Consider the following 27,612-nt stretch of genomic DNA (forward strand, 5'->3'; position numbering starts at 1 on the left):
AGATAGATAGGAGGTAGATAGATAGATAGATAGATAGATAGATAGACAGATAGATAGGAGATAGATAGATAGACAGATAGATAGGAGATAGATAGATAGATAGGAGATAGATAGATAGATAGATAGATAGGAGATAGATAGGAGATAGATAGATAGGAGATAGATAGATAGATAGATGATATTTAGATAAATAGATAAATATATCTATCTATCTATCTCCTATCTATCTATCTCCTATCTATCTCATATCTATCTATCTATCTATCTATCTATCTATCTTATATTTATCTATTTATCTAAATATCATCTATCTTATATCTATCTATCTATTTATCCATCTATCTCCTATCTATCTATCTCCTATCTATCTATCTATCTATCTATCTCCTATCTATCTCCTATCTATCTATCTCCTATCTATCTCCTATCTATCTATCTATCTATCTTATATCTATCTATCTATCTATCTATCTATTTATCTATCTAATATCTATCTATCTCATATCTATCTATCCATCTATCTCCTATCTATCTATCTATCTATCTCCTATCTATCTATCTATCTATATATCTATCTATCTATCTATATATCTATCTATCTCCTATCCATCTCCTATCTATCTATCTATCTATCCATCTCCTATCTATCTATCTATCTATCTATATATCTATCTATCTCCTATCTATCTATCTATCTCCTATCTATCTCCTATCTATCTATGTATCTCATATCTATCTATCTCGTATCTATCTCTCTCCTATCTATCTCATATCTATCTATCTATCTATCTATCTATCTATCTATCTATCTCCTATCTATCTATCTATCTCCTATCTATCTATCTATCTCCTATCTATCTATCTATCTATCTCCTATCTATCTATCTATCTCCTATCTATCTCCTATCTATCTATCTATCTATCTATCTATCTCCTATCTATCTATCTATCTCCTATCTATCTCCTATCTATCTATCTATCTATCTATCTATCTATCTATCATCTATATCTATCTCCTATCTATCTATGTATCTCATATCTATCTATCTCGTATCTATCTCGCCCTGCTATCTGTCTACATCTATCTCATATCCATCAATTCATCTGATATCTATTTATTATCTAATTATCTCACATCTATCTATCATCCATATATATAATATATAAGACAAAAATGGGAGCAATGCAAATACAGCTAGTCCCCGGGTTACATACAAGATAGGGTCTGTAGGTTTGTTCTTAAGTTGAATTTGTATGTAAGTCGGACCTGTATATTTTATCATTGTAATCCCAGCCAGAACTTTTTTGGTCTCTGTGACAATTGGATTTTAAAAATGTTGGGTCGTCATAAGAATCAATATTAACACTAAAGCTTCATTACAGACGCCTGTGATAACTGTTACAGCTGATCATTGTAGCCTAGGACTAAAGTACAGTAAAATATCCAGAGGTCCGTTTGTAACTAGGGGTCGTATGTAAGTCCAGTGTAATTAAGTAGGGGACTTTATTTCCATTGTGCAGAACGGTTGATTTAGTTTCACTATTGTTGAGGTGCTGCCATTTTTTCTTATATTATTTACTATAGAAACTCTTGGGCTTAGTTGTTATCAATTATTTCTATCTATGATCTACCAATCTAAATCCAGGAAATACAGATCTAATTCCAAAATAAAATGCAGTATATCCAGCGAAACCTTATTCCATGTGCAGATTTCTGTGTCGCTCCATTAGTGAGGGATAAAGTGTCACCTGCTCTACTTTGACCTTTGACCTCGTGGATTTACTACTGACCCACGATCATCCTTGTTAGGGGTTTCATATACTCCTACTGCCTGGACATCCTCCTCTTACTTATCTATCTATATCCGTCCCTCCATTTGTCCATGTATCTCATAGCAATCCATCATATATCTATTTACCTTTCTTTCGTTCTATCTCTATCTCTCTTTCTTTTTTCACCTCTCTTCACATTTGAATTGTGGTTTCTATAATTATTGTAAACTATGGGAAAATATTCAACTAAGTTTTCTAGGATGGGATAAGGAAAGCCAAGCCTCTTCTAGCAATGTAAGGCAGCTCCCTTGACATCAAGCATGACCTTCAGGAAGCCTCATTACATGTGAGAGACTAAGACCAATCCAGTTCTATTCCAGAAGGAATAATAATAGTTTTCTAATTAAAGTAGTTGTCCAGGATTGAGGCATCCACTGAAGTGATCTAGAGCCGAGGTCCGGACGTCACTTCCCGGTGTCCGGCCCGTTCTTCTTCCATGTCCTCAGCCGCAGCCATATCTGATATCAGCTTTTCGTTGATTGAGGTCGTCAAATCCTTCTCCTCAACAACCTCTTCATCTGCTTCATGTAATAAGATATTAAGCATCAAATCAAATTCTGTTTCTATCTTTGACTCGAGGACATGTCACAGGGAGAGGGCAATAACCAGGCTGGAAAGTTGGATCATGGTGTCATTGGGTGGGGCGTAGATTTAGAGTGTAGGATTATCCAGTGGGGGGCAGTAGAACTCCCCCAAAAAATGGCCTAAAAAATACCAAAATATATCATGTACAGTGCGAGACAGGAGGCTGGGACAGGGGTTCTAGCAACTTATCAGATGATAAATACAGATAGATGTGTTTTTAAGCATTTTTATGCCTATCCAAGAAAGAATCAGTATATTATATTAGTATATTGTTTTCTTTTTATATGCTGTATCTTGTATTATTTGTTGTGGGGCTCTTACTTGTTTAGTACCTCATATTATCTGCTACTAACTCAGGTTCCTATGATGTGACATTTTAGTGGCCTGTTTTTGTTTTTTTTTGTACTAAGGGTCCACATACACATGTACATTTTTCTTGATTGCCCTTTTTCTTACGTTTTTATGTGATGAACATGTTCAATAGCCATTTGTTGGATAATAATTAAAAATAGGCATCTAACACTTCCCGATACAATGTATCCAAAACAGGAAGTGCCAGGCCCCACCCCTGAGTAAGTGTCCACGAATCTCCAACCAGCTCCTGGCAAACTCTTACCCCCTGCCTATAATACATGTAGAATACAGATGCCTCCGGGGCCACAGATTTGGCTTAAATAAACCAAGAATTAGAAAGAGAACTTCTATTTGTTTTCAGATTTTATTTGCACCTAGAGCTAAACATACAGATAAATACACAAGAGCGTTACAGCCGAGTCCATATTATATGAACGTCTTCTGTAAATAACAGCCGTCATCTTCTTTACTCTTCTGCTTTCTGAAATTACAGGAAAAAAGACATTAATTCCTGCACATACTCTTCATAAAGCACTGAGGTAGTCACTAACATTTCTACACACTTATATAAATGATTAGACTACAGGAAACTGTGTGAGATACAATGTCATTTCAGGGATTCTATCTTCTATCTTCACCTTCTTTTGCTCGTATCATCTTTCTTCCTCCAAAAAGATTCCTGCATATCTGCATTATTCCCTGAATTCTGTCTTGCTAACAAGCAGACAGAAGCTCCCCACGTAAAAGCTCTATACAGAGGGGAAGAGGGAGTCAAAGGAGCAAAGTGCCCCCCCCCCCAGTCATTTTGAAACCACAGCAATCACAGAGACGTAAGGTGTCAGAAAAAGGAAGATGATAGATCGCATTGTGTCCTGCAATGGTGGTACTCCTCAGATACACACACCACACATCACAAAAAACTTTTAGAGAAAAAAAAATCTGAAAATCTTATTTGTGCTAGTCAAACTATTTTTTAATAATCTTTTTGACCAGAGGTGGTCATTTTTTGGCAGTGCTATGTGATTGCCCTTTGTGTCAAGGGACAGAAAGTCAAGAGGGGTTTATACATGCTCCAATATTTTGTTGTCAAAGTAAATGAGTCTATGCTAGATTTGTGTAGAGAGGTCGAGAAAGTTTGTAGGGGGCCAGAGCTATCCAATGGGAGATTTTGATGAGGCAGATGGGTGTGCAAAGGAAAGATAGTCTAGGGCAGTGGTGGCGAACCTATGGCACGGGTGCCAGAGGCGGCACTCAGAGCCCTTTCTGTGGGCACCCGGGCCATGGCCCCAGCACACCAGACAAGACTCAAAGAATCTTCCTGCAGTTCCAAACAACATAAAAGTTGCTGCTTTCAGTCATATTTTTATACTTACTTTGCTACTTGGGACTGTAGGAAGAGGGAGAATGTATAGACAGGGCCGAATTATTTTTGGAGGACCTCCTGCTGGCCCCACCATTCTCTGTGTACAGAGGGACACTGGAAAGAAGCTAAAATAATGAAAATTTTCCATCTTTCTACAGTGTTGCTGTCCTCAGGAGGCCAAAATAATTGAAAGTTGTTGAAGAACAGGGAGCAATAAGTTACTGCTTTAATTTTTGGTTGGCACCTCACGATAAATAAGGGGGCTTTTGGGCCGTTTTTTGGCACTCGGCCACTAAAAGGTTGGCCATCACTGGTCTAGGGGAAACATTTGGGAGGAGACAGGCCTCTAGAAAAGGACAGAGGTGTCTAGAAGGAGTGTAGGCAGAAGGTTGTCTGGAGGGACTGAGGAGTCTGGAGGGAGGAAGGCAAAGTAGTCTGGAGGAGGACAGGGGGGTCTGGTGGAGGAGAACAGGGGTCTGGTGGAGGAGAAGGACAGAGGAGTTTGGATGGAGGACACAGGGGACTGGATGGTGCAGAGTAATTTGGAGAAAACAGATGGGTCTGGAAAGGACAGGATGGTCTAAGTAGAGGCTCCTAGTCCACAATTCCGAATGTTCAGCAGGTTCTCTGAGCCCCAATACCTTTATTTCTGTGATTGTAATTATTATTATTATTAAAAATACATTTGATACTTTTCAATAAATTTGGGTTTTCTAGAACAGTTTCTTTTTTATTTAAAATATAAATCCATTTCTAATCATAAAGAAAAAAAAATTAGATTTTTTCAAAAGTTGGGAAACCTCACCTTGCCGATGTCACGGCTCTTGGCTCTTAGTTTGTTGACCTGAGATTCGGCAATGTCAGCGCGTTCCTCAGCCTCCTCCAGCTCGTGTTGAGTCTTCCTGAATCTGGAAAGATGGACGTTGGCTTGTTCCTCCTAAGGTACAAGACACAGATTTGTTTTTGTTAGATAACGTTACAGTTGTAGTTTTTTTGGATGGTGTATTGTGTAGGATAGGTGATCGACTTACAATATCCTCTGCTTGTCTCTTGTAAGCCTTGACTTTGATTTGTAGTTTGTCAACTAAATCCTGAAGCCTGAACACATTCTTCTTGTCCTCTTCAGACTGTGAAAGAAATGGCAAAATTGTACAAATTCCTTTGGAGAATCTCATCCTGAATATCTAATTTTCTTACAATTAAATTCTTTAAATGTTCATTTGTTTTAGATATTATTTTAAACATCATTTGTGAGGCCCAGGATCCTCTGGAAATGCAGTGGCAAAAATCAAGATTTACAAACCTGGTAGGTCAGTTCCTTGACTCTTCTCTCAAATTTCCGCACTCCCTTGATGGCATCAGAGCCCCTCCTCTGTTCTGCATCAAGCTCATTTTCAAGTTCACGCACCTGTAATACAGCGCAAGTATCACCTGACAGTTCTGTACTTTGGTCTTTTAGTTTATGTATCTTGAGTATATCACACAACTTGGACTTACCCTGGCCTCTAGTTTCTGCAGTTGTTTTTTGCCACCTTTCATTGCCAGCTGCTCAGCCTCGTCAAGGCGATTCTGAAGGTCCTTCACTGACTGCTCAAGGTTCTTCTTCATCCTTTCAAGATGAGCACTGGTGTCCTGCTCCTTCTTCAGTTCTTCAGCCATCATGGCCGCCTGACAAAATATGTAGTCAAAATACACCACTTAATGCGCATGATATTTGTCTCAATGGCATTGTTCAATTGAGAGCAGATGCTTACATCTGTGATGGCCTTCTTAGCCTTGTCTTCTGCATTTCTTGATTCTTGGATGGCCTCCTCCACTTCAGTTTGCAGTTGAGAGACATCAGTTTCCAGCTTCTTCTTAGTGTTTATAAGGCTGGTGTTCTGGTAAAATTTAAGGCAATTCATTAAAATCTTATTCTTTAGAATTAGGGATTAAGATTTCTGAGATATCATAAAGCCTTTCTCACCTGGGAGTGAAGCAACTGGACGCGCTCGGTGACATCAAGAAGCTCCTGTTCTGCCACCTTGCGTGCACGTTCTGTCTGTTCCAGGGCAGACCTTATTTCCTCGATTTCTACAGTCATGAGGTTGTTCCTTCTTTCAGAAATTGCAAGTTGTTCCTTCAGGTCTTCATTTCCTCTGAGGGCATCATCAAGATGCAGTTGGGCATCCTAAGTAGTTCATGATTCCGTAAGTTACCAAACTAGTCACTCAAATTCCAATTGCAACAATTTTAATATTACCTACCTTTAGTTGTCCCTGTACGTTCCTGAGTTGTTTCTGGGCCTCTGCAGCCTGGCGGTTGGCATGGCTCAACTGGATCTCCATCTCGTTGAGATCTCCCTCCATCTTCTTCTTCAGTCTTAGAGCATCATTCCTGCTCCTGATCTCTGCATCCAAAGTGCTCTGCATGGATTCCAGGGCTCTCTGGCTGTTTCTCTTGATTTGCTCAATCTCTTCATCTTTCTCGGCAATCTTTCTATCAATTTCGGATTTGACTTGTGTCAGCTCAAGCTGTATCCGCAGAATCTTAGCTTCTTCATGCTCCAGTGATGCCTCAGCTTCTTCCAAGGAAGACTGCAGCTCAGACTTTTCTTGCTCTACTGTCTTCTTGGCTTTTTCCAGTTCGTGAATTGTTTTTCCTGACTCTGCAATTTGTTCTGTCAGGTCTGAGATCTCCTCTGATTTATAATAGAAATAAAAATTTCCAATGAGTATTTAAGACAACAACACCGTGAACTGTACTCGATGGCTTTAAACACTTTTAGATGAGACTTCTCTATACTTAGCTGCACTACTTACGTTGAAGGTTCTTGTTCTCTCTCTTCAGAGTCTCAAGTTGGTCCAATGCTTCTTCATATGAGTTCTTCAACTTGAAGACCTCAGTGCTAAGTGACCTGGACTCTTTCTGGGAAGCCTCTAATTCAGCCTGAGATTCTTCAAATTTCTGCTTCCATTCAGCCAGCACCTGAACATTGAAAATATACATTTTATATGAATTGGACAAAAAGCATAGACCTACATAGTGTGAAATTGAGTGTCTACATTCCACTTAACAACAGGATTGAGCTCAAACCTTATCAAAGTTCTTCTGCTTCTTATCAAGGGCAGCACATGCTGAATTTGAACGTTCTACATCCACCATCAGGTCCTCAACTTCATTTTGAAGCCTTTGTTTAGTCTTCTCCAGAGAAGCACATTTGGAGTTGACAGCCTCAATCTGTTCCTCAGCTTCCTGAAGACGCTGAGCAAGCTTCTTCCTGAATTTCACAAAATGTTCATGATTAAGTACACAAATAAATAACTTTCTTTTAAATGAGAATATTTGCACTGCTAAGTCACCAAGTATCTGCCATCCAACAGATGTCTCAATGCAGCCAAAATAATGTTTTCTTAGCAAGTATAAATCAACTTTTTTTACTTGGTGATCTGTATATTGACGGTGTGACTTACTTGGCCTCTTCAAGTTCTTCTGTGCGCTGGATGGCATCTGTCTCGTATTTGGTTCTCCATTGTGCAACCTCGCCATTGGCCTTCGAGAGGGCTCGTTGAAGTTCTCCTTTGGCTTCCTGTTCCTCTTCATATTGCTCCCGGAGAAGGTCACAGTCATGGCGGGCAGATTGTAGACCATGGGCCAGGGCATTTTTGGCCTATTATGGGAATACATAAGAGGCATAAATTCTTATTTTATTATATGAAATAATTTTGCTCCCAAAAAGTACATTTTTAGAGTTCAACTCACCTTTGTTTCCTCTTCAAGCTGCCTCTTCAGTTCCTCAATTTGCTGTGTGAAAGCTTGTTTCCCTCTTGAGAGCTGAGAAATTAATGATTCTTTTTCCTCAAGCTGACGGCCAAATTCACCTTTTGTGGGTAAATTCACAGTTACAAAACCAGTACATGTGGTGTTAAATACAAATGTGTCCACCCTTACGTTAACAAAAAATTTGAGAGGTACAATTTCTTATAGTACAACCAAAATCATGAACACATTGGGTTAAGTTAATGCCCAATTTCTAAGCCACTGGTATTTAAAAATGTTGAGAAAAGCTACTTAAAAGGTTATTTAAAAAAAAGGCTACTGAAAAGTTGTGAGGTGTTAGAATAAAGCAATATTAGTCAACTGAGAAAGGTCGTAAAATTCCACTTTAGGAAGCTGTTTAATATTCCTAGTGCATTAAATGTTGCCACTACAAGTGCAGATTGTCCCTCAAAAAACAAGCCCTCATACAGTTTTCTTAATTAAAATATAATAAAATGTAACCTATTTCAAGGTATTGAAAAATGCTAAAGTAGATAAGGGCTTCAGCCAGCGCTGGCCTAACATCACGTAACTCAGTAAATGTTGATCCAAGAGAAAATATAAGTAAGCACAAATCTCTATGTCACAGTAGAAAACAAATTTGGTTTCGATAGATTATTACCATTTTCTGTTTGAAGACGAGCTTTCTGTGCATTGAGATCGTTGATTACTCTAAGGTGCTCCTCTTCTTTAGTTCTAATCTCACTAAATTGGTCCTCAAGGGTTCTGCACATTTTCTCAAAGTTTGCCTGTTTTAAAAGAAAAGAGATAATCCAGATAAACCATTTAGGGTTTTGAATTCCAAGAGCAAGTATACTAGGGTCACGCTTTATTATCCCACGAAAGTGTGGATACCTTGGATTTGGAGACCGAGTCCATGTTGCTGGCCAGGTCATCGATCTCCATCTTGAGCTCGCTCTTCTCTTTCTCCAGTTTCTGTTTAACGCGCTGAAGATTATCAATCTGTTCTCCAAACTCGGCCATGCTATCAGCATGCTTCTTACGGAGAGCGGCAGCAGTGGCTTCGTGTTGTAAGGTGGCTTCTTCTAGGTCGCGACGCATCTTCTGGAATTCAGCTTCGCGCTTCTTGTTCATCTCAATCTGAGCGGAGGTTGCACCACCAGCTTCCTCCAGACGCTCGCTGATCTCCTCGAGCTCTCTAGAAAGATCAGAACGCTGCTTCTCAGCCTTGGCACGGGCGGCACGTTCTGCCTCAATTTCTTCTTCCAGTTCCTCAATACGAGCCTATTGTTTGAAAATAAAATTTAGTATGACGACACCTATATATATACATGTATGTACGGCTGATGTTAATGAAAATGTACCTGGAGCTCCTTAATCTTCTTTTGTAGCTGAGCTGCCAGGGCCTGCTCATCTTCAATCTTACTCTGGAGCTGGCTGATTTCAAAGTCCTTCCTGTTTTAAGTAAAGTAAAAATAAAATACACTTTAATATAAATGAATTCTAATCCAGGACACATTCAGGACCAGCATTTTGTGTATGTGCCTCACTTTTTAACTTTTTCATCCAGTTGCTGTTTATCGTTTTCCAAGTCCATTGTAGACTCTTGAGCCAACTTCAGGTCACCCTCTAACTTCCTCTTGGCCCTCTCCATGTCCATGCGCAGCTTCTTCTCTTGCTCCAATGATCCTTCAAGCTACAACACAACGTGCACATATAATTGATCCCCAGTAAAACATTTCTGTCCAGAATTTTTTATGTAACTTGTGTTCACACTACTCACATCATCCACTTGCTGTTCTAACTTGGTTTTGGCTTTTGTCAGGGTATTGACTTTGTCTTCTTCAGCTTGCAGATCATCCAAGGTCTGTTGATGGGCTTCCTGGAGAGCTTTCTTCTCCTTGGTTAGCTTAGCAATGCTCTCGTCAAGTACGGCCATCTCTTCTGTAAGATTTTTCACCTGTATTTTGGGAGCATTAGAAACTGTAAAGCAGTATTCTTGTAGGATCAAGCCATCTTATGACTGAGTGTGCCATTATAGCAAGGTTGTTTTTGGACAACTCTTTGCCATATGAATTTTTATTGTTAAACTCAGATAACCATAAAATTCCAGATCACATGACAATGTTCAAATGTGTTGAATGTATCATAGAATACCTTATTCTCGGTGGCATGTTTCTCCTTCTCTACTTTGGCCAATGTCAGCTCAAGATCATCAATGTCTTTCTTCAGCTCAGAGCACTCATCCTCCAGTTTCCTCTTCTTGGCAGTCAGTTCTGCGTTTGATTCTTCTTCATCCTCTAGCCTCTCATTGATTTCTTTAATTTTGGCCTCCATCTGAATCTTGGCTTTGATGAGACCCTCACATCTTTCCTCTGCATCTGCCAGACCCTCAGATTCCTGCAGAAATGGTAGAAAACAGGTTAATTTTGTTTCTAATATAAAGATTTGACCTACAGTCATACGATGGAATGTGCTAAATTCAACTACTTACAGATGCAACTGCGAGTTGAAGATCATTTTTCTCCTGGAGGATGGAGACCATCTTTTCTTCTAGCTCTTTTCTCTTTGCTTCTGACTTTGCCAGAGCCTCCTTTGTCTTCTCAAACTCTTCTTTCATATTTTGCATCTCTTTCTCAGACTCCGCACTCTTCAGAAGAGGCTTGATCTTGAAGTAAAGTTTCATCCATGGCCATGTCTTGACATTCATGAAAGCACGGATGTTGTATTGAATGCAGAAGACAGATTCTCTAGAAACAAATACATTTATGTCAAAAATATGGGCCATAAAATTCTCACAATGGGGGAGATTTATCAAAATTAACACCAGTCTCAACCCCCCCAGAAACTGAGAAGATTGTGCCTATTTAATACAAAGGTGTACGATGAGTTGTTGGCCAGAATTCTTACATTTTACAACAGAAGTTGGGATAAAATGAAGGTTAAATTCCCCCCTATGTCCAAACATCAAGTTACCTCCTCTCCATCATCTTCCCAAACTCAACTCTCATGAGGTAGCCTCTGCACATGGCCTGAGTACGAGTGATCAGCTGTGCCAACTTATCATCTCGCATCTCCTCAAGGGTACCCAACAAACCAGCCTTGAAGAAGACCTGCAGACAGAAAAATCTCAGTTTCACTATAAGTTGACATTAAACTTTCTAGGATGTAAAACAGAAATAATGAATAATCTACCTTGGTGTGGCCAAACTTGTACTGAGTGTGGTCAACGTCGATGGATCCAAGAAGCTTCTCTGAAGCCTTCTTGCTGTCAATGAACTGACCCTCTGGGATAGCACTGGCATTCAGCACCTTGTAGCTGTTTTGAAGAAAGATTTTAATTGTAAAGATGTATTCGAGGCTATTATACATGATAAAACTATCTTTAGTTAAGAGCTTTAACCCTTACCGCTGTTTGAAGTCAGCATAGAGGATTCTGCTGGGAAATCCTTTCCTGCAAATCCTAATACCTTCAAGTACACCATTACACCTGAGCTGGTGCATGACCAGGTAATGATCCATAGCACCTATACAGACAAAGTAACTTGTAGATACATTCTATAACCAAGAGGCATTGTTTCTTAACCAAACCTAAAACTTCTTACCTGGGGTCTTGGTTTCATTGGGGATCAGGCAACGTACAAAGTGAGGGTGGGTGCTCCTCAAGTTGGTCATCAGCTTGTTCAGATTTTCCTTTAGATGTATAAAAATATGTCCATCAATCCAATATAAAATATTGATGCGAGTATATAAACCTCCACATTGAATATGCGGTATGTATACTCACCCTGAAAAGAGCAGACACGGTCTGGAAGGAGGAACCCTTCTTCTTAGCACCTTTCTTTCCTCCGCCACCCTCTAAATAACAAAGATTTTTATTCAGTTGTGTTCTATGGGCATGGTAGTTGTATTTAGTTGTGTTATTTGATATATTATGATTGCAATAAAATATTACCTGCTTCTGCAGCAGCGTATGCAGAATACAGGAAAGCAAGAAGTTTCACTGAAGACTTCTGGTACAGCCCGATGACGGTCTCATTCAGTGGGTCCTTGTTCTTGTCAAGCCAACCACTGATGTTGTAGTCCACAGTACCGGCATAGTGGACCAGGGAGAAGTGAGCCTCAGCTTTGCCTTTGCCAGGTTTGGGTTTCTGGAAGTTGTTGGACTTGCCAAGATGTTGATCATACAGTTTGTTCTTAAAGGAAGTGTCTGTCGCCTTGGGGAACATGCACTCCTCTTCCAGGATGGAGAAGATGCCCATGGGCTGATCAAGGGTAAATAATAATTAGTTATTATACATCAATGTTCATCTACACTTTCTTATCTACACTACTTATCAAAATAGACATAACTTGAGTAATCCTGTAGCAATATACTTGCAATAAACAATCTATGGCTAGAATATGTATATTATTTGGCTAACAGTGTCACATCTAGCTTTCTATTTGCATTGTTTACCTTCTCAATGAGCTCAATGCAGGCGGCCAAGTCCATGCCAAAGTCAATGAACTCCCAGTCGATTCCTTCCTTCTTGTACTCCTCTTGTTCCAGCACAAACATGTGGTGGTTGAAGAACTGCTGCAGCTTCTCGTTGGTGAAGTTGATACAAAGTTGTTCCAAGCTGTTGAACTGATTATAAGGAAATATTTCCAAATTAATTGTTACATTAGTCTTACATTAGCACCATATGTCCCTTAATATCGTGTTACTTACATCAAAGATCTCAAAGCCAGCAATGTCCAAGACACCGATGAAGTGTTGTCTGGGCTGCTTGGTGTCCAGCTGCTGGTTGATACGGATGACCATCCACAAGAACATCTTCTCATATACAGATTTGGCCAAGGCACCCACTGAGTTGTTCACCTGAACAGAAATAATAACTATGTCAAATGTGTGACCATCTTCAATTTGTGATCATTGTGGTGAAACCTCTGAGACCTACCTGCTGGACAGTTTGACCTTTGGTCACAAATTCATTTCCGACTTTGACTCTTGGGTAGCACAAAGCTTTCAGCAAATCGGCTGAGTTCAGACCCATGAGGTAGCCAACCTTGTCAGCCACTGGAAAACAAGTTTAATAAATGTTATACACACACCTAAAACCAGAATTCTTACAAATTCAAAATGAAATGATTCACAAAGTGGTCACCTTCTGTGCCGTCAGGCTCGGCCTGCTCCTCTCTTTGCTTCTGCTTGAACTTCATGTTACCGTAGTGCATTACAGCACCGGTCATTTTGTAGATACCGACCTTCTCGTCTGAATTGAACCCAAGGATGTCAATGGCGCTCTGTTATCATAAGGAGAACATAATTATAGAAATATGTCATATATGCTACATAGATGTGTATGAGCAGGGTTCTATGAACAGTCAGAAAAACTTACATCGGTGGCCATCAACTCTTCTGCGTCGTCAATGCTGGCCACAACAATCTCACCTTGGCTGACAAAGGGGAAGTCGTAGGGGTTTGTTGTGATCAGAAGCATATCTGGAGAAGAAATTGAAGCATAGACGTCACAATATTTAGACCAGAAACCGATTCATAATTCCTATATTTCCATATAGATTTGTGGATTGGGTACATTTTAGAGCAGTATCGTCCTCGTATCATTTCTATTTTTGAGGTTGAAATACAAAAGTTGTTTCAGTCCATCGACTCACCAATCAGCTCTGGTTTCTTATTGCACATGATCTGGTAGAAGATGTGGTAGCTTCTTTCTGCAGACAGCTGGAATGTTACTCTGGATTTTTCCAGAAGATCTAAGGGAAATAAGGAGTTTGACCCATAAGGCTATAGCTGTGGTTAAGGATAAAAATATTCATCTCTAACCACTAAAACTTACATGTTTCAATGTCAGCAGAGGACAGCTTGCCTGTTGTGCCAAAGTGGATTCTGATAAATTTACCCTATAGGCCAGAAGAGATTATTAGACCTGGACTAATATGGCCAGACCTACTTAACCGTCACCTACTACAGATCATACTCCCACTCTCGAACACTTACAAAACGGGAGGAGTTGTCATTCCTGACGGTTTTGGCGTTACCGAAGGCTTCTAGCAATGGGTTGGCCTGGATGATTTGATCCTCCAGAGTTCCCTAGAGTAAAATAATAAGAGAGTTTTAGAGTTCTCCATGTAATGTCTGGCATCGCCTTCTTGTGTGTTTCTTTCATAACTTAACAGGAAAATTTTGTAAGGAAAAATTAGCAAACTGTGATAGTCTTTAGCAATCGGCTTCAACGGTAGCCTCTATGAAGAGTCTACAAAACATATGCCTTCAGAGTTAACATCAGGAGGTTCACTCCAAAGATCATTGAATAAGTATTCAGATTAATAATGTTTTCTATGGACTAACAATGTGATTCACAAACCAGTCAGAATATAACCATCTACTCTTGTGGGACACAAATGTTTCATTAGTCGATGGACCAGAACGGAGGGGATAAATACCTGGATCTTTCCAGGTGTAGGCTCTTGTTTTTTCTTGTCACCAATAGCGGCAATTGTTGCAAAGTACTGGATGACACGTTTCGTGTTCACAGTCTTCCCGGCACCAGATTCTCCACTATGAAGAACAAATGGGATTAGCTTCATATTCTGCAATTGTCAAATTGGTCCCAAACCTCGCCAAATTATCTAATAATTTTTTCCTTGTCATTTCTTTTACTTTGTGTTTTCACAAATCCCATTGCACCACCAAACAGCCCAGTTTACCCAATACGGTCTGGCAATTTCTGACGACACCCAGGTGCACCATCTCCGATGGAGAATGTTGTTGAATGGTTCTCCTCAACCAAAATTGATGTCAAAGTTGATAGAGTGCTAATAAGGATTATAGTTGGATGCAGGTTTCTAAGATGACTCTCAATGATCCCACATACTCAATGATCTTGTGACTAATAGGCCCCCAATAATCTGGAAGTTGTGTTGTGGCTGTATCATGTCAAGCATACAGATCTTCTCTATTTAAATCTTCAATCTTATCTAGTCTTTGGATCTTACTCTAGTTGTTAAGAATAGAAAGATTGTACTCACGTGATCAGGATAGACTGGTTTTCACGATCTAAGATAAATCAAAGAAAGATAAAAAATATATTTTATAAGAAGGTAAAATTACTTCTCTTTCCACACGGCTTAACAACCAGTTCACCTCTCGGGCTGCCCATCCACATTTGTCAGAGGTTGATTGAACAATCATTTGTAAACGGCTATTCCGCCCGATCCACGATATGAACTGTAGATATCCATCATCCTTTCCCACTATTCTCTTCGCCCTGTGATCTCTATCTTGAGTTGTGAAAGATCTAGCTGATCCATAAGTCTACTCCATTTTAGACGCGGATGTACCATATGTTCGGCTGGAATGGTGAACGCTCTTCACATATAGTTAATACATATAACATTGCCATTCCAGAAGACATGTAAGTCCAAGTGAGCCCAACAGTTGTGGATTATAACTTATAATGGGTAGCAGCCAAAGGCCCATGGCTTCTAGGGGACCCATGGCCATCCTGACCACCCATCTAGTTTGATATTGTCTTGTTGAGGTGATAGAGAGAGAACGCCTTGAAATCCTTGTGCATGTGTATGTATGATCTGAAAATAAATGAAACCTTCCAGAACCCTTAAAAGCCCTCCAAAGGTCCTTAAGCTGCATGACTGAAACCCCTCCCTCATGAAGTTTGATTTTAGTAGGGGATCACAACTGTCATACAGCCCAGACCCCACGGCAGTCTTAATTTGTGCCTGGAGCTCAGGTAAGGCTGTAGATATATCAGATCTTTTGATACTCACCAGTCAACATGAACTGATAGGCGTTATCAGAGATGGAGAAGATGTGTGGTGGAGCCTCCTGACGCTTCTTGCCTCTGTATCCGGCCACCACTTCGGGGTTGTACACAGGCAGCCATTTGTAGGGGTTGACTGTGACGCAAAAGAGCCCGGAATATGTCTAGAAAAAAGAACCCTACATCATTATGCTTCTTCCTTGACAGTTTTAACACATTAGTCTATTTTGGGGCATTCTGTCTGGTTTTAGTTGGGAGGGGAATATGATTTCTCTCCAAGTCCAGCAAAAAAGTGGTCAAATATTTAGAATTTCGACAGGCCTGATCCTATTTTCTTGCTGAAGATAAAGCTCCACCAGATGTGTCTGCGAGCAGAACTCCCCATTAGGGATAAGGGTGCTCTATTGTACAATGTATGTTGACAGCAGCAGTGTATGGCTTACGTTGAACAAGACACTTTCATGGAACCATAGACAGGTTGAGATGTCAATGGGACACTCTACTGTACCCTCATCTCCTAGAAGAGGAGACCCCGTCCTTCCTGACCCCCGTCCTTCCTCAGATAGATGATTGCCTTAGACAACTGGTCGTGCATGCTATGCTTCCTCACACTGTCAGCTCTCCTAAAAGTGGCCCACCAGCCGGAGTGCTAACTAATTTGGTGAACCCACTTCATTTCTTTTAGTCAACAAAACTAATGTTGTCTCGATATCAAAGGGATTGTTAACACTTACGTAGATCATCCAGGCGGCATAACGCTCTTTGAGGTTATACAAGACAGCTGGTTCATTCAAGTGGGTCATCATCGCCATGTCCTCAATCTTATCGTACTTTGGAGGGTTCATGGGGAAAACTTCATCATCTTTCACTGTTACAGTCTATAACCGAAAAATGGAGGAACGGTAGAAGATTTACAAAGTGCTGTATTATCAGTGGCTATTATTTTATATTTAGTTATAACTTACGGTGTTATCTCCCTTCTTTACGGTGACTTTTCCACCTTCTCGGCTCTGAATGAGACCTTTTACGTACATCTCTTTTTGGTCGATGACAAAGTAAGATGTTTTGGCATCAAATGGGCGATTTTGGGCCTCTATCCGCTCCTTCTCAGTTTTCCGGAGGAACTGAGCGGCCTCGCCGAAAACGGCCATTTCTCCATCCCCCATGTTTGCTGTTTCTGTGGGAAGAGGAAGAGTATTTGCGATGTTTTGGTGCAGTTGTTGTAACTTAGCGGTGAGCATTGCGACCAGATAAACAGAAGCAATTCAGTCTCTAAAAGGTTCTTTAGTAGTGAGTTAAGATATGGCAAATATTCTAGGCCATATCCTAATGAGTGAAGGATTGTGGGGTCAGGGCCTTATCTTTACGTCTAGGCCCAGCTTTACAGACTATGATGGCGCCAATCTGATTGGAAGAGATATTTATTCTCTATCATCTGACCTTACATTAAGGCCAAATCTAAATGTAAGTATATAGACATTTAGTTTGTGCCATTAAGTCAACATTTTTGGCTATTATGTGTAACATTAGATACGGTGCAGTCTACTCACCTTAAGTATCCCAAAATGACAAGAAAATTAAGCTGAAAAAAAAATCAGAAAAATATTTAAGATGTAAAATCTTGTCCAGAGCTGAACTATACCCCCTATGGTCGTAGACACATTGGAGCCATCTGTTGGGGACCATTTTATCCTTTTTGTTTCCCTTCCCTTTTTGTGCCTTTAGTATTTGAGTATTTTTGCGCCTCATTTGTCTTTGTAGTCTCAGCTCTTTGTAAAGATTTTTTAAAGAGACTTTTTATGTGCAAATATTTTTGCCTTTCCTACGCCTGGTCAGGACTGGAGGGTTTTTGTTCAATTAATTGCGCCTTTTTAGGTACAAAACAATGTTGAATAATGTGCAAGTATCTGGAAGTAGGAGAAATACAAATTAGGCGCAAACCCAGTTTACTGCTACAGCAAGTCCAGCACTGCTTGAAAAAGTCACCAAAAATGGTGCAAATGCCTCAATGCACCCAAACCTTCACTAAAACCAAAAAACATGCATCAGACTAAGATTCATCTGCCCCCAAGTCTACAGTAACAAAGACAATGGGGCTCATTTACTTACCCGGTCCTGTCGCGATCCAGCGGCGCGTTCTCCGACGAGGATTAGGGTTCTGCCAGGATTCACTAAGGTCGTGTGCCCGATGTCCACTAGGTGTCGCTGCTGCGCCGAGGTCTGCCGGAGTTCACCATCCTATTCCTGGTGTATGTGAGTGCGTGTCAAGCGACACTTTTTTTTTTTTTAAATAGTGCGATTTTTCCAAATCTGTTGGGTTTTCCGACAGCCACGCCCTCGTTTTTCGTCGCCGATGCCACGCAATCCGATCACGTGCGCCAAAAACCAGGGGCAATTCAGTGCAAAATGGTAAAATTCTAAAAACCCGGCGGAAAACGGATTCGGACCCTTAGTAAGTGTGCCCCAATGACCATTAACTGTTTCTACATGTGGATGCCACCATTAGTGGGAGGGCCCTCTAAAAATGTTCCTCTCCTTTACCCTCACAGGCCCCAGGGCAGCTTCCTGGCCTTCTCCACAAATGATTCAACATGGCGGAGTGAGGTCACCGCTGACTCCAAGGTCAAAAATACCCACATAATAGTCAAAAAGTCATATGTTACATATAAAAAATTATCCGTAACAAGGGCTCCCAATGACTATTTTCCAGGATTTCCCCAAAAATTTTTTTACAATTCCACGAAAATGGAAAATATTGCACATATTGTGGTATCTTGATGCAATCCCGGTGGCTGACCAGCAGGGGCAGTGCGGGCCGGACGCAGACGCTTACCTCTAGGTGCAGAGCTGCTGAAGGATGACCGGCAGCCTCCATCCACTACTTTTATACGCACTCAACTGCAAGTCCAGCAAATTCATGCTCTATATTTGGTCAATCATCCTCAGCGGCAGCTGTAATAATGTGTCGGCTACGATTTCCAGTCTGTTTAGGCAAGGAGGGATATAATTGGCTGGAAGTTTACACAGGACCATATGGACAAATCATTAATGGAAAGGGAATAACGTAGATGTATCTAGACTGCAGACAGACCCTGAAAGAGGAGACGACAGGGAAGAGAGGCCACAGGACACCAACTTCACACACTCCACGGTAATAGCCCATATATTATCACATCCAAGTCATGCAGACAGATAGGAGCTAAATAGATGGATAGAAGAGAAAGATGGTATAATGACCCCCATGTCCCCGCACCCCACCTTATACCCCATATCCCCATATTTTATACATGCTTTGGCAATGATAACTTGTATTTGGTCCAGCCAATAAAGCCTACTTGAATTTGATATATGATAGAAAGATATAAGATTGATAAAGTAATTTAGATGGATAAATAGAAGATAGATAGATAGATAGATAGGAGATCGATATATAGGAGATCGATATATAGATAGATATATAGATAGATAGATAGGAGATAGATAGATAGATAGGAGGTAGATAGATAGGAGATAGATAGATAGGAGATCGATAGATAGATAGATAGGAGATCGATAGATAGATAGGAGATCGATAGATAGATAGGAGATCGATAGATAGATAGATAGATAGATAGGAGATAGATAGATAGATAGATAGATATGAGATAGATAGATAGATAGATATGAGGGATAGATAGATAGATGGAGAGATAGATAGGAGATAGATAGATATGAGAGATAGATAGATAGATAGGAGGGATAGATAGATAGATAGGAGGGATAGATAGATAGATGGAGAGATAGATAGGAGATAGATAGATAGATATGAGAGATAGATAGATAGGAGATAGATAGATAGATAGATAGATATGAGAGCTAGATAGATAGGAGGTATAGATAGATAGATAGATAGGAGGGATAGATAGATAGATAGGAGGGATAGATAGATAGGAGGGATAGATAGATAGGAGGGATAGATAGATAGATGGAGAGATAGATAGGAGAGATAGGAGATAGATAGGAGATAGATAAATAGATAGATAGGAGGGATAGATAGATAGATGGAGAGATAGATAGGAGATAGATAGGAGAGATAGATAGGAGATAGATAGGAGAGATAGATAGGAGGGATAGATAGATAGATAGATAGGAGGGATAGATAGATAGATAGGAGATAGATGGAGAGATAGATAGGAGATAGATAGATACATAGATAGGAGATAGATAGATAGATACATAGATAGGAGATAGATAGATAGATAGATAGATAGGAGATATAGATAGATAGGAGATAGATAGATAGGAGATAGATATATAGATAGATAGGAGATAGATAGATAGATAGATAGATACATAGATAGGAGATAGATAGATAGATACATAGATAGGAGATATAGATAGATAGATAGATACATAGATAGGAGATAGATAGGAGATAGATAGATAGATAGATAGATAGATACATAGATAGATACATAGATAGGAGATAGATAGATAGATACATAGATAGGAGAGATAGATAGATAGGAGATATAGAGAGAGATATATTTATAAAGTAATATGGACTGATATTAGATAGGTATGAGCTATATAAACAGATGTAAGCTAGATTAATATATATATTAGTAAGGTAGATGATACATAAATATGTAGTAGATGGATACAAGATACATAAAACATGTGTGATAGATACATAGATAGATAGATAGGAGATAGATATATAGATAGATAGATAGATAGGAGATAGATGTCACATACACTGTTGTCTCTGTAGCTTTCCCTGTGGGTTGCTGACCCTGCGCTGCTCTGTATATGAGATGTGTATATATATGTGAGAGAAATGGATGGAAGGTGATAGATGTATAGGAGAGATAGAAGCCAATAGATATATGGGGGACATTAATCATCCTGGCTCTCAGCTTCATCTTTTCTTGTGATTTGTTTGTTGTTTTTTTTACCTTATTAAATGTGATTTGAATTGTCGCTCGGGGGATTCATTTTGCGCCTAATTTTTCACCTAAATTGTCCCTATAGAGTAAATCTGATTTGCAACCAATAAAGAAGCTGCAATGAGAGCAGGTGACACAACGCTTAGGGGTTAATTTTTGCTCAAAAAAAGTGTCTGCTTGTACAAGGTCCGGACTACATTGTCACGTAACTGCACAGACTAAAAGTTACAGATGTGTAAAAAAAAACCATTCTTACAGTCTCTGCCTTATTTACATAATGTAGGGTAAATGGCGTCTATGCATCAAATCTGACAATAATCTCTCTCCAAGGTGTGACGTCCTGTGTGAAGCCGTTTTAATGGAAAGATGATGACATTTTACATTTTAGAAGGATTTTTCACGTTGCATAGAGATAATTTGTAATTTCTGGAGCGTTGACCTGTGTTTCCAGTAGGTGAGAGCAGGTGGATGTCAGATAAGGCGCAGACACTCAAAACCACTAGTACCTCGTTTTCCACGACTTTTGCTTGCACCCAAAAAAGACGCAAATTATAGACAAATTTAATACGCCGCCAAAAAATTGCAGTAAAAACAGCAAAAACCGTCAAAAAATTGTGATCAATGTCCCCCATAGATTTGAGATGGACAGATAGATATCAGATTGATAGATAAGAGAAAGATGTGAGATAGATTATAGGTAGGTAGATTATAGGTAGGTAGATGAGATTATAGGTAGGTAGATTATAGGTAGGTAGATGAGATAGATGGTAGGTAGGTAGATTATTGGTAGGTAGATGAGATGGTAGGTAGGTAGATTATAGGTAGGTAGATGAGATAGATGGTAGGTAGGTAGATTATAGGTAGATGAGATAGATGGTAGGTAGGTAGATTATAGGTAGGTAGATGAGATAAATGGTAGGTAGATTATAGGTAGGTAGATGAGATAGATGGGAGGTAGGTAGATTATAGGTAGGTAGATGAGATAGATGGGAGGTAGGTAGATTATAGGTAGGTAGATGAGATAGATGGGAGGTAGGTAGATTATAGGTAGGTAGATGAGATTATAGGTAGGTAGATTATAGGTAGGTAGATGAGATAGATGGTAGGTAGGTAGATTATTGGTAGGTAGATGAGATGGTAGGTAGGTAGATTATAGGTAGGTAGATGAGATAGATGGTAGGTAGGTAGATTATAGGTAGATGAGATAGATGGTAGGTAGGTAGATTATAGGTAGGTAGATGAGATAAATGGTAGGTAGATTATAGGTAGGTAGATGAGATAGATGGGAGGTAGGTAGATTATAGGTAGGTAGATGAGATAGATGGGAGGTAGGTAGATTATAGGTAGGTAGATGAGATAGATGGGAGGTAGGTAGATTATAGGTAGGTAGATGAGATAGATGGGAGGTAGGTAGATTATAGGTAGGTAGATGAGATAGATGGGAGGTAGGTAGATTATAGGTAGATAGATGAGATAGATGGGAGGTAGGTAGATTATAGGTAGGTAGATGAGATAGATGGGAGGTAGGTAGATTATAGGTAGGTAGATGAGATAGATGGGAGGTAGCTAGATTATAGGTAGGTAGATGAGATAGATGGTAGGTAGCTAGATTATAGGTAGGTAGATGAGATAGATGGTAGGTAGCTAGATTATAGGTAGGTAGATGAGATAGATGGTAGGTAGCTAGATTATAGGTAGGTAGATAGGTAGATTATAGGTAGGTAGATGAGATAGATGGTAGGTAGGTAGGTAGATTATAGGTAGGTAGATGAGATAGATGGTAGGTAGGTAGATTATAGGTAGGTAGATGAGATAGATGGTAGGTAGGTAGATTATAGGTAGGTAGATGAGATAGATGGTAGGTAGGTAGATTATAGGTAGGTAGATGAGATAGATGGTAGGTAGGTAGGTAGATTATAGGTAGGTAGATGAGATAGATGGTAGGTAGGTAGATTATAGGTAGGTAGATGAGATAGATGGTAGGTAGGTAGATTATAGGTAGGTAGATGAGATAGATGGTAGGTAGGTAGATTATAGGTAGGTAGATGAGATAGATGGTAGGTAGGTAGATTATAGGTAGGTAGATGAGATAGATGGTAGGTAGGTAGATTATAGGTAGGTAGATGAGATAGATGGTAGGTAGCTAGATTATAGGTAGGTAGATGAGATAGATGGTAGGTAGCTAGATTATAGGTAGGTAGATGAGATAGATGGTAGGTAGGTAGATTATAGGTAGGTAGATGAGATAGATGGTAGGTAGGTAGGTAGATTATAGGTAGGTAGATGAGATAGAAGGTAGGTAGGTAGATTATAGGTAGGTAGATGAGATAGATGGTAGGTAGGTAGGTAGATTATAGGTAGGTAGATGAGATAGATGGTAGGTAGGTAGATTATAGGTAGGTAGATGAGATAGATGGTAGGTAGGTAGATTATAGGTAGGTAGATGAGATAGATGGTAGGTAGCTAGATTATAGGTAGGTAGATGAGATAGATGGTAGGTAGGTAGGTAGATTATAGGTAGGTAGATTATAGGTAGGTAGATTATGGGTAGGTAGATGAGATAGATGGTAGGTAGGTAGATTATAGGTAGGTAGATGAGATAGATGGTAGGTAGGTAGGTAGATTATAGGTAGGTAGATTATAGGTAGGTAGATGAGATAGATGGTAGGTAGGTAGGTAGATTATAGGTAGGTAGATGAGATAGATGGTAGGTAGGTAGATGAGATAGATGATAGGTAGGTAGATGAGATAGATGGTAGGTAGGTAGATTATAGGTAGGTAGATGAGATAGATGGTAGGTAGGTAGATTATAGGTAGGTAGATGAGATAGATGGTAGGTAGGTAGATTATAGGTAGGTAGATGAGATAGATGGTAGGTAGGTAGATGAGATAGATGATAGGTAGGTAGATGAGATAGATGGTAGGTAGGTAGATTATAGGTAGGTAGATGAGATAGATGGTAGGTAGGTAGATTATAGGTAGGTAGATGAGATAGATGTGTCTCGTTAATGACTTGTAAACAGTAAAACACTTGGAAGGAATAAATAAAAGTTTCTTAGACTCTTCTATGAGGTTGGGATTTGTGGCTGCATCTCATATGTCGGACGCTTCGTCCTCTTCGGCTTCATGTTCTCTATTGAGCGTCGCCGGGTAACAGTAACACATTTCTCTCCTCATTGTCTATTTCTTCTTTTACGTTGTGGAGAAATGTTTATAGATTATTGATCTCGTAGCTGTTTAATATTAGCTTTTCATTTGTGTCTATTTTATTATGTTATTTTATGGTATTTGATTTAAAATAGAAAGATTTTTAAATAACGGTTGTAGCAATTCAATGTTCTGTATATGAGAAAAAAATTATAGTACAGCCCCGCCCCCTGCCAGTATATCCTGTGTGAGAGGTAGTCACAGCCCCGCCCCCTGCATGTATATCCTGTGTGAGAGGTAGTCACAGCCCCGCCCCCTGCCTGTATATCCTGTGTGATGCCCCACCCCCTGCCTGTATATCCTGTGTGAGAGGTAGTCACAGCCCCGCCCCCTGCCTGTATATCCCATGTGAGAGGTAGTCACAGCCCCGCCCCCTGCCTGTATATCCCATGTGAGAGGTAGTCACAGCCCCGCCCCCTGCCTGTATATCCTGTGTGAGAGGTAGTCACAGCCCCGCCCCCTGCCTGTATATCCTGTGTGAGAGGTAGTCACAGCCCCGCCCCCTGCCTGTATATCCTGTGTGAGAGGTGGTCACAGCCCCGCCCCCTGTCTGTATATCCTGTGTGAGAGGTAGTCACAGCCCCGCCCCCTGCCTGTATATCCTGTGTGAGAGGTAGTCACAGCCCCCCCCCCTGCCTGTATATCCTGTGTAAGAGGTGGTCACAGCCCCGCCCCCTGCCAGTATATCCTGTGTGAGAGGTAGTCACAGCCCCGCCCCCTGCATGTATATCCTGTGTGATGCCCCACCCCCTGCCTGTATATCCTGTGTCACAGGTCACAGCCCCGCCCCCTGCCTGTATATCCTGTGTCACAGGTCACAGCCCACCCCCTGCCTGTATATCCTGTGTCACAGGTCACAGCCCACCCCCTGCCTGTATATCCTGTGTCACAGGTCACAGCCCCGCCCCCTGCCTGGGATCATTATCTATTACAAGACATTAATCATTTCTATAAACTTTTTTTTTCCCATTCAGAAATATCACACGGAATATGGATGATGGATTGTGGGACCCTCGGAGGAGCTAAACGCAAGTACAAGACGTCTGGGAGATCTCTGGTGACCGGCCATTGCCCCTACATGTCCCGTACTCCCTGTATATCAGATCCCTATCGGTAACATATCGTAGTGTTACACAGACTCCACCCCCTTGTACATAGAAGGAAATGTTAGAATCCCCAACACCATTCCTCTATCATTACAGTTACACTTTCTAATGACATCAGATGTGAAATTAAAATGATGACATTTCCTCTAAATAAAAACTTTTATTTATTAGTTTTTTTGGTTTATTTCATTTTTTTTTGTCTCATCGTTTATATTTTTATGTTCTGAAATTGACAGAATTCTTCTTGGATTGGCTCAGCTGTAAATTGTGTACATTAGAGGATGATGTATCCTCAGAGCGAGGTCTGGCGGGAGACGTCTGATCAGATACTCGATAAGGAGCAGATGGCGTCTCCACATCTCAGTAACGTCTACTTATAGCAAAATATTTCGCACTTCAGATCTTTGTAATGAAATATTCCTTGAGCTGATGGAAGGCGACATCAGAGCCAGAACAGGGGATTATGGGTCGGTGAAATCACTCTCGTATTTTAAGAGCCGGTATTTGATGCTCGGCCAATGGCCGGATCCTCAGAAGATCTCAACTTCTCTATATTTATGTCACTTATTCCTACATCTTGTCCTATCTCGTCTCTCTTATCCCTCCAGGTCTTGTCTTCTCTCTATGTATTCAAAGTCTCCAGAACCTTAGTGCATGTGTTCAGATTGATGGATCTTCTTAATCCTCCTTCATCCACTTCCTCCCCCAACCTCGGTATAAGTCTTAGACATCCATGTTCCTTCTAAGAACAATCTAGGTCCAACTTTCTACCCAACCTTCATAAACATCACAAAGTTTTGTTTCAAATCATAAACTAATTGTAAGCTCCTTTCATTCTCCATGATATTCTCCGTCCATCTACATCTAAAGATCTTCCATGACCATCGTACCTATAAGCAGGTCCTCTCTACTGCCTCAATGTCCTCTACACTTTGCCGTTCCACATTTCTCAAAGTTGTCAGGGTCTACGCATCCTTCTTCTACCACTAATAGTCTCCAGTAACTCACCATAAAGTGTCCCTCATGTATCTCACAGTCCTTCCATAGATGTCCCGTTCTCTCACACGTCTCAAGGTGTCCTTCTAACCATCTCGTAAAGTGACAATTAGGAAAGCCAATATGTCTCCTTCTACAAAGTCAATCACGTAGTGATAAATATGTTGTTCTGCTCTCCTGGTTGTCGGATTAGAATTGTATCTTATTTCATCTTAATCTCCTCTGGTTAAACGTTCTTCAAAAATTCAATCTACACTGTATTTACACAACCGTGGCCAATAGTCATCCATCATTCCAACAGCCAAGAGAAGCTTCACTTTACTCTTGAGTTAATCGAGTCCAAGACTTCCCGTGAAATCTGATGAACCTGAATGAATAAACCTTAATTTCTTCTTTTCGGAATGTTGGGTCAACAATGTTGTCGATGCTTTTCCTGTGCACGACTGATGTGGTGATCAATAGCTACATCTATATTTATGGTTCCTTGATGGAGAGGAAGACATCTTTATCAGAATATATAACAATCGCGATTGGGCCTTCTGGTCATGGATGATGCTTCATTATACTCAAGACCAACTGAGAACCTTGTAGACCCTCAGAAGATCATAATATTACAATTTTTGCTGTCTGTGACAAGACTATTCGGAACAAATGATAAGTTCCCGCCAGACTATACTATTATGGGGGATTTCTATCAAGTAGGCGACACTGGGAAACACCCTAAAGATTCATCTGTTCTCGACTTTCTGAATGCCTCATACTGAATGTCTCCGTAGTAAATGATCCCTGTGTATGAAAATCTCCTGCAATCCACAAAACACCATCACATTCTTGCAAAGGACTAGACTTTATTTATAGCTAAAAATGTAAGACATTCATTGTGGGACAAAGTGATAAAGATTTCACATTCTGTGCGTTTCTTCGTTCACCTTGTGGCTCAGTGGTTCGTTCACTCTTCGCTCTTGCTGATCTTGGTGACTTCTCTTGTCTTAGCTCGAAGCTTGTTAACCTGAGATTCGGCAATGTCGGCGCGCTCCTCGGCTTCCTCCAGCTCATGCTGCACTTTACGGTATTTGGACAGATTGACGTTGGATTGTTCCTCCTGGATTAGAATAGATGAAAAAATGATGTAGTCATGAGAAAAGGATAAACAATAAGGTTATTTGATTGTGTGAAGACAAGTGTCCACCAAAGACCGAAGCCCCAAGTCCAATAGTCTCATAAATCACATAGAAGTTTATGAAGGCAAAGATCAAGGCACAGATGTTCTGACACTGATCTTCCCTTATAGATACTCTACATTTCTAATGCAGTTATAATTACTAATGATAATAAATAATGATATATTGTAACAATGAGTAATGTATAAGTTTTGCTAGTTATCTGGTAATCAGTGAAGTCAAAGATGATTGACAGTTTGTTAACCAGCTGAGATCTACAGGCAAAAACGTGATGTCTTCAGGTTTGGTTTCTTGTTTTACCAATCTTAGGCTGCATTCACACTGCCATATGGGGGACATATATATACGGCCAGCATATATACGGCCTATATACGTCCCCCATATATGGTAATGGGCGCACGGCGTCCTATGGGAGCGGTACGATGCAGCACAAATGCGCCATGTTCCCCTATGGTTCCTCTATGCAGCAATCAACCCCTCCTCCTCTCCCCGGCGCCCCCGTGTGTCCTCTGT

General features: G+C 40.3%; 1 protein-coding gene and 1 long non-coding RNA gene across 2 annotated transcripts in view; one reads left to right on the top strand and one right to left on the bottom strand.

Annotated features, from left to right (window-relative positions):
- Positions 1 to 3,117: 3,117 nt before the first annotated feature.
- The window catches only part of LOC140066040 (uncharacterized), a 47,242-nt gene continuing 22,747 nt past the window's right edge, over positions 3,118 to 27,612 (bottom strand). Inside the window, exons 40-79 of the mRNA XM_072113604.1 lie at positions 26,869 to 27,020; positions 26,010 to 26,095; positions 16,647 to 16,858; positions 16,416 to 16,559; positions 15,689 to 15,845; positions 14,930 to 14,957; positions 14,345 to 14,459; positions 13,899 to 13,991; positions 13,738 to 13,801; positions 13,556 to 13,654; positions 13,279 to 13,382; positions 13,045 to 13,183; positions 12,838 to 12,956; positions 12,609 to 12,758; positions 12,354 to 12,524; positions 11,850 to 12,159; positions 11,682 to 11,752; positions 11,500 to 11,587; positions 11,304 to 11,421; positions 11,090 to 11,213; positions 10,871 to 11,007; positions 10,389 to 10,644; positions 10,052 to 10,294; positions 9,678 to 9,854; positions 9,445 to 9,590; positions 9,259 to 9,349; positions 8,789 to 9,178; positions 8,556 to 8,682; positions 7,877 to 7,995; positions 7,588 to 7,784; positions 7,211 to 7,394; positions 6,937 to 7,102; positions 6,382 to 6,815; positions 6,102 to 6,305; positions 5,890 to 6,015; positions 5,633 to 5,803; positions 5,439 to 5,543; positions 5,167 to 5,262; positions 4,941 to 5,072; positions 3,118 to 3,253 (exon numbers count right to left, since the gene is read on the bottom strand). Coding sequence (XP_071969705.1) covers positions 3,239 to 3,253; positions 4,941 to 5,072; positions 5,167 to 5,262; positions 5,439 to 5,543; positions 5,633 to 5,803; positions 5,890 to 6,015; positions 6,102 to 6,305; positions 6,382 to 6,815; positions 6,937 to 7,102; positions 7,211 to 7,394; positions 7,588 to 7,784; positions 7,877 to 7,995; positions 8,556 to 8,682; positions 8,789 to 9,178; positions 9,259 to 9,349; positions 9,445 to 9,590; positions 9,678 to 9,854; positions 10,052 to 10,294; positions 10,389 to 10,644; positions 10,871 to 11,007; positions 11,090 to 11,213; positions 11,304 to 11,421; positions 11,500 to 11,587; positions 11,682 to 11,752; positions 11,850 to 12,159; positions 12,354 to 12,524; positions 12,609 to 12,758; positions 12,838 to 12,956; positions 13,045 to 13,183; positions 13,279 to 13,382; positions 13,556 to 13,654; positions 13,738 to 13,801; positions 13,899 to 13,991; positions 14,345 to 14,459; positions 14,930 to 14,957; positions 15,689 to 15,845; positions 16,416 to 16,559; positions 16,647 to 16,858; positions 26,010 to 26,095; positions 26,869 to 27,020 — 6,060 coding nt within the window. The 3' untranslated portion in view covers positions 3,118 to 3,238. The remainder of the gene's footprint in view (positions 3,254 to 4,940; positions 5,073 to 5,166; positions 5,263 to 5,438; positions 5,544 to 5,632; positions 5,804 to 5,889; positions 6,016 to 6,101; positions 6,306 to 6,381; positions 6,816 to 6,936; positions 7,103 to 7,210; positions 7,395 to 7,587; positions 7,785 to 7,876; positions 7,996 to 8,555; positions 8,683 to 8,788; positions 9,179 to 9,258; positions 9,350 to 9,444; positions 9,591 to 9,677; positions 9,855 to 10,051; positions 10,295 to 10,388; positions 10,645 to 10,870; positions 11,008 to 11,089; positions 11,214 to 11,303; positions 11,422 to 11,499; positions 11,588 to 11,681; positions 11,753 to 11,849; positions 12,160 to 12,353; positions 12,525 to 12,608; positions 12,759 to 12,837; positions 12,957 to 13,044; positions 13,184 to 13,278; positions 13,383 to 13,555; positions 13,655 to 13,737; positions 13,802 to 13,898; positions 13,992 to 14,344; positions 14,460 to 14,929; positions 14,958 to 15,688; positions 15,846 to 16,415; positions 16,560 to 16,646; positions 16,859 to 26,009; positions 26,096 to 26,868; positions 27,021 to 27,612) is intronic.
- LOC140065198 (uncharacterized) lies at positions 18,234 to 25,094 on the top strand. The gene is made up of 2 exons (XR_011847867.1): positions 18,234 to 18,832; positions 24,791 to 25,094. It is a non-coding gene; the product is annotated as an uncharacterized lncRNA (long non-coding RNA).

This window comes from Engystomops pustulosus, chromosome 6 (genome assembly GCF_040894005.1).
Source record: "Engystomops pustulosus chromosome 6, aEngPut4.maternal, whole genome shotgun sequence".
NCBI lineage: Eukaryota > Metazoa > Chordata > Amphibia > Anura > Leptodactylidae > Engystomops > Engystomops pustulosus.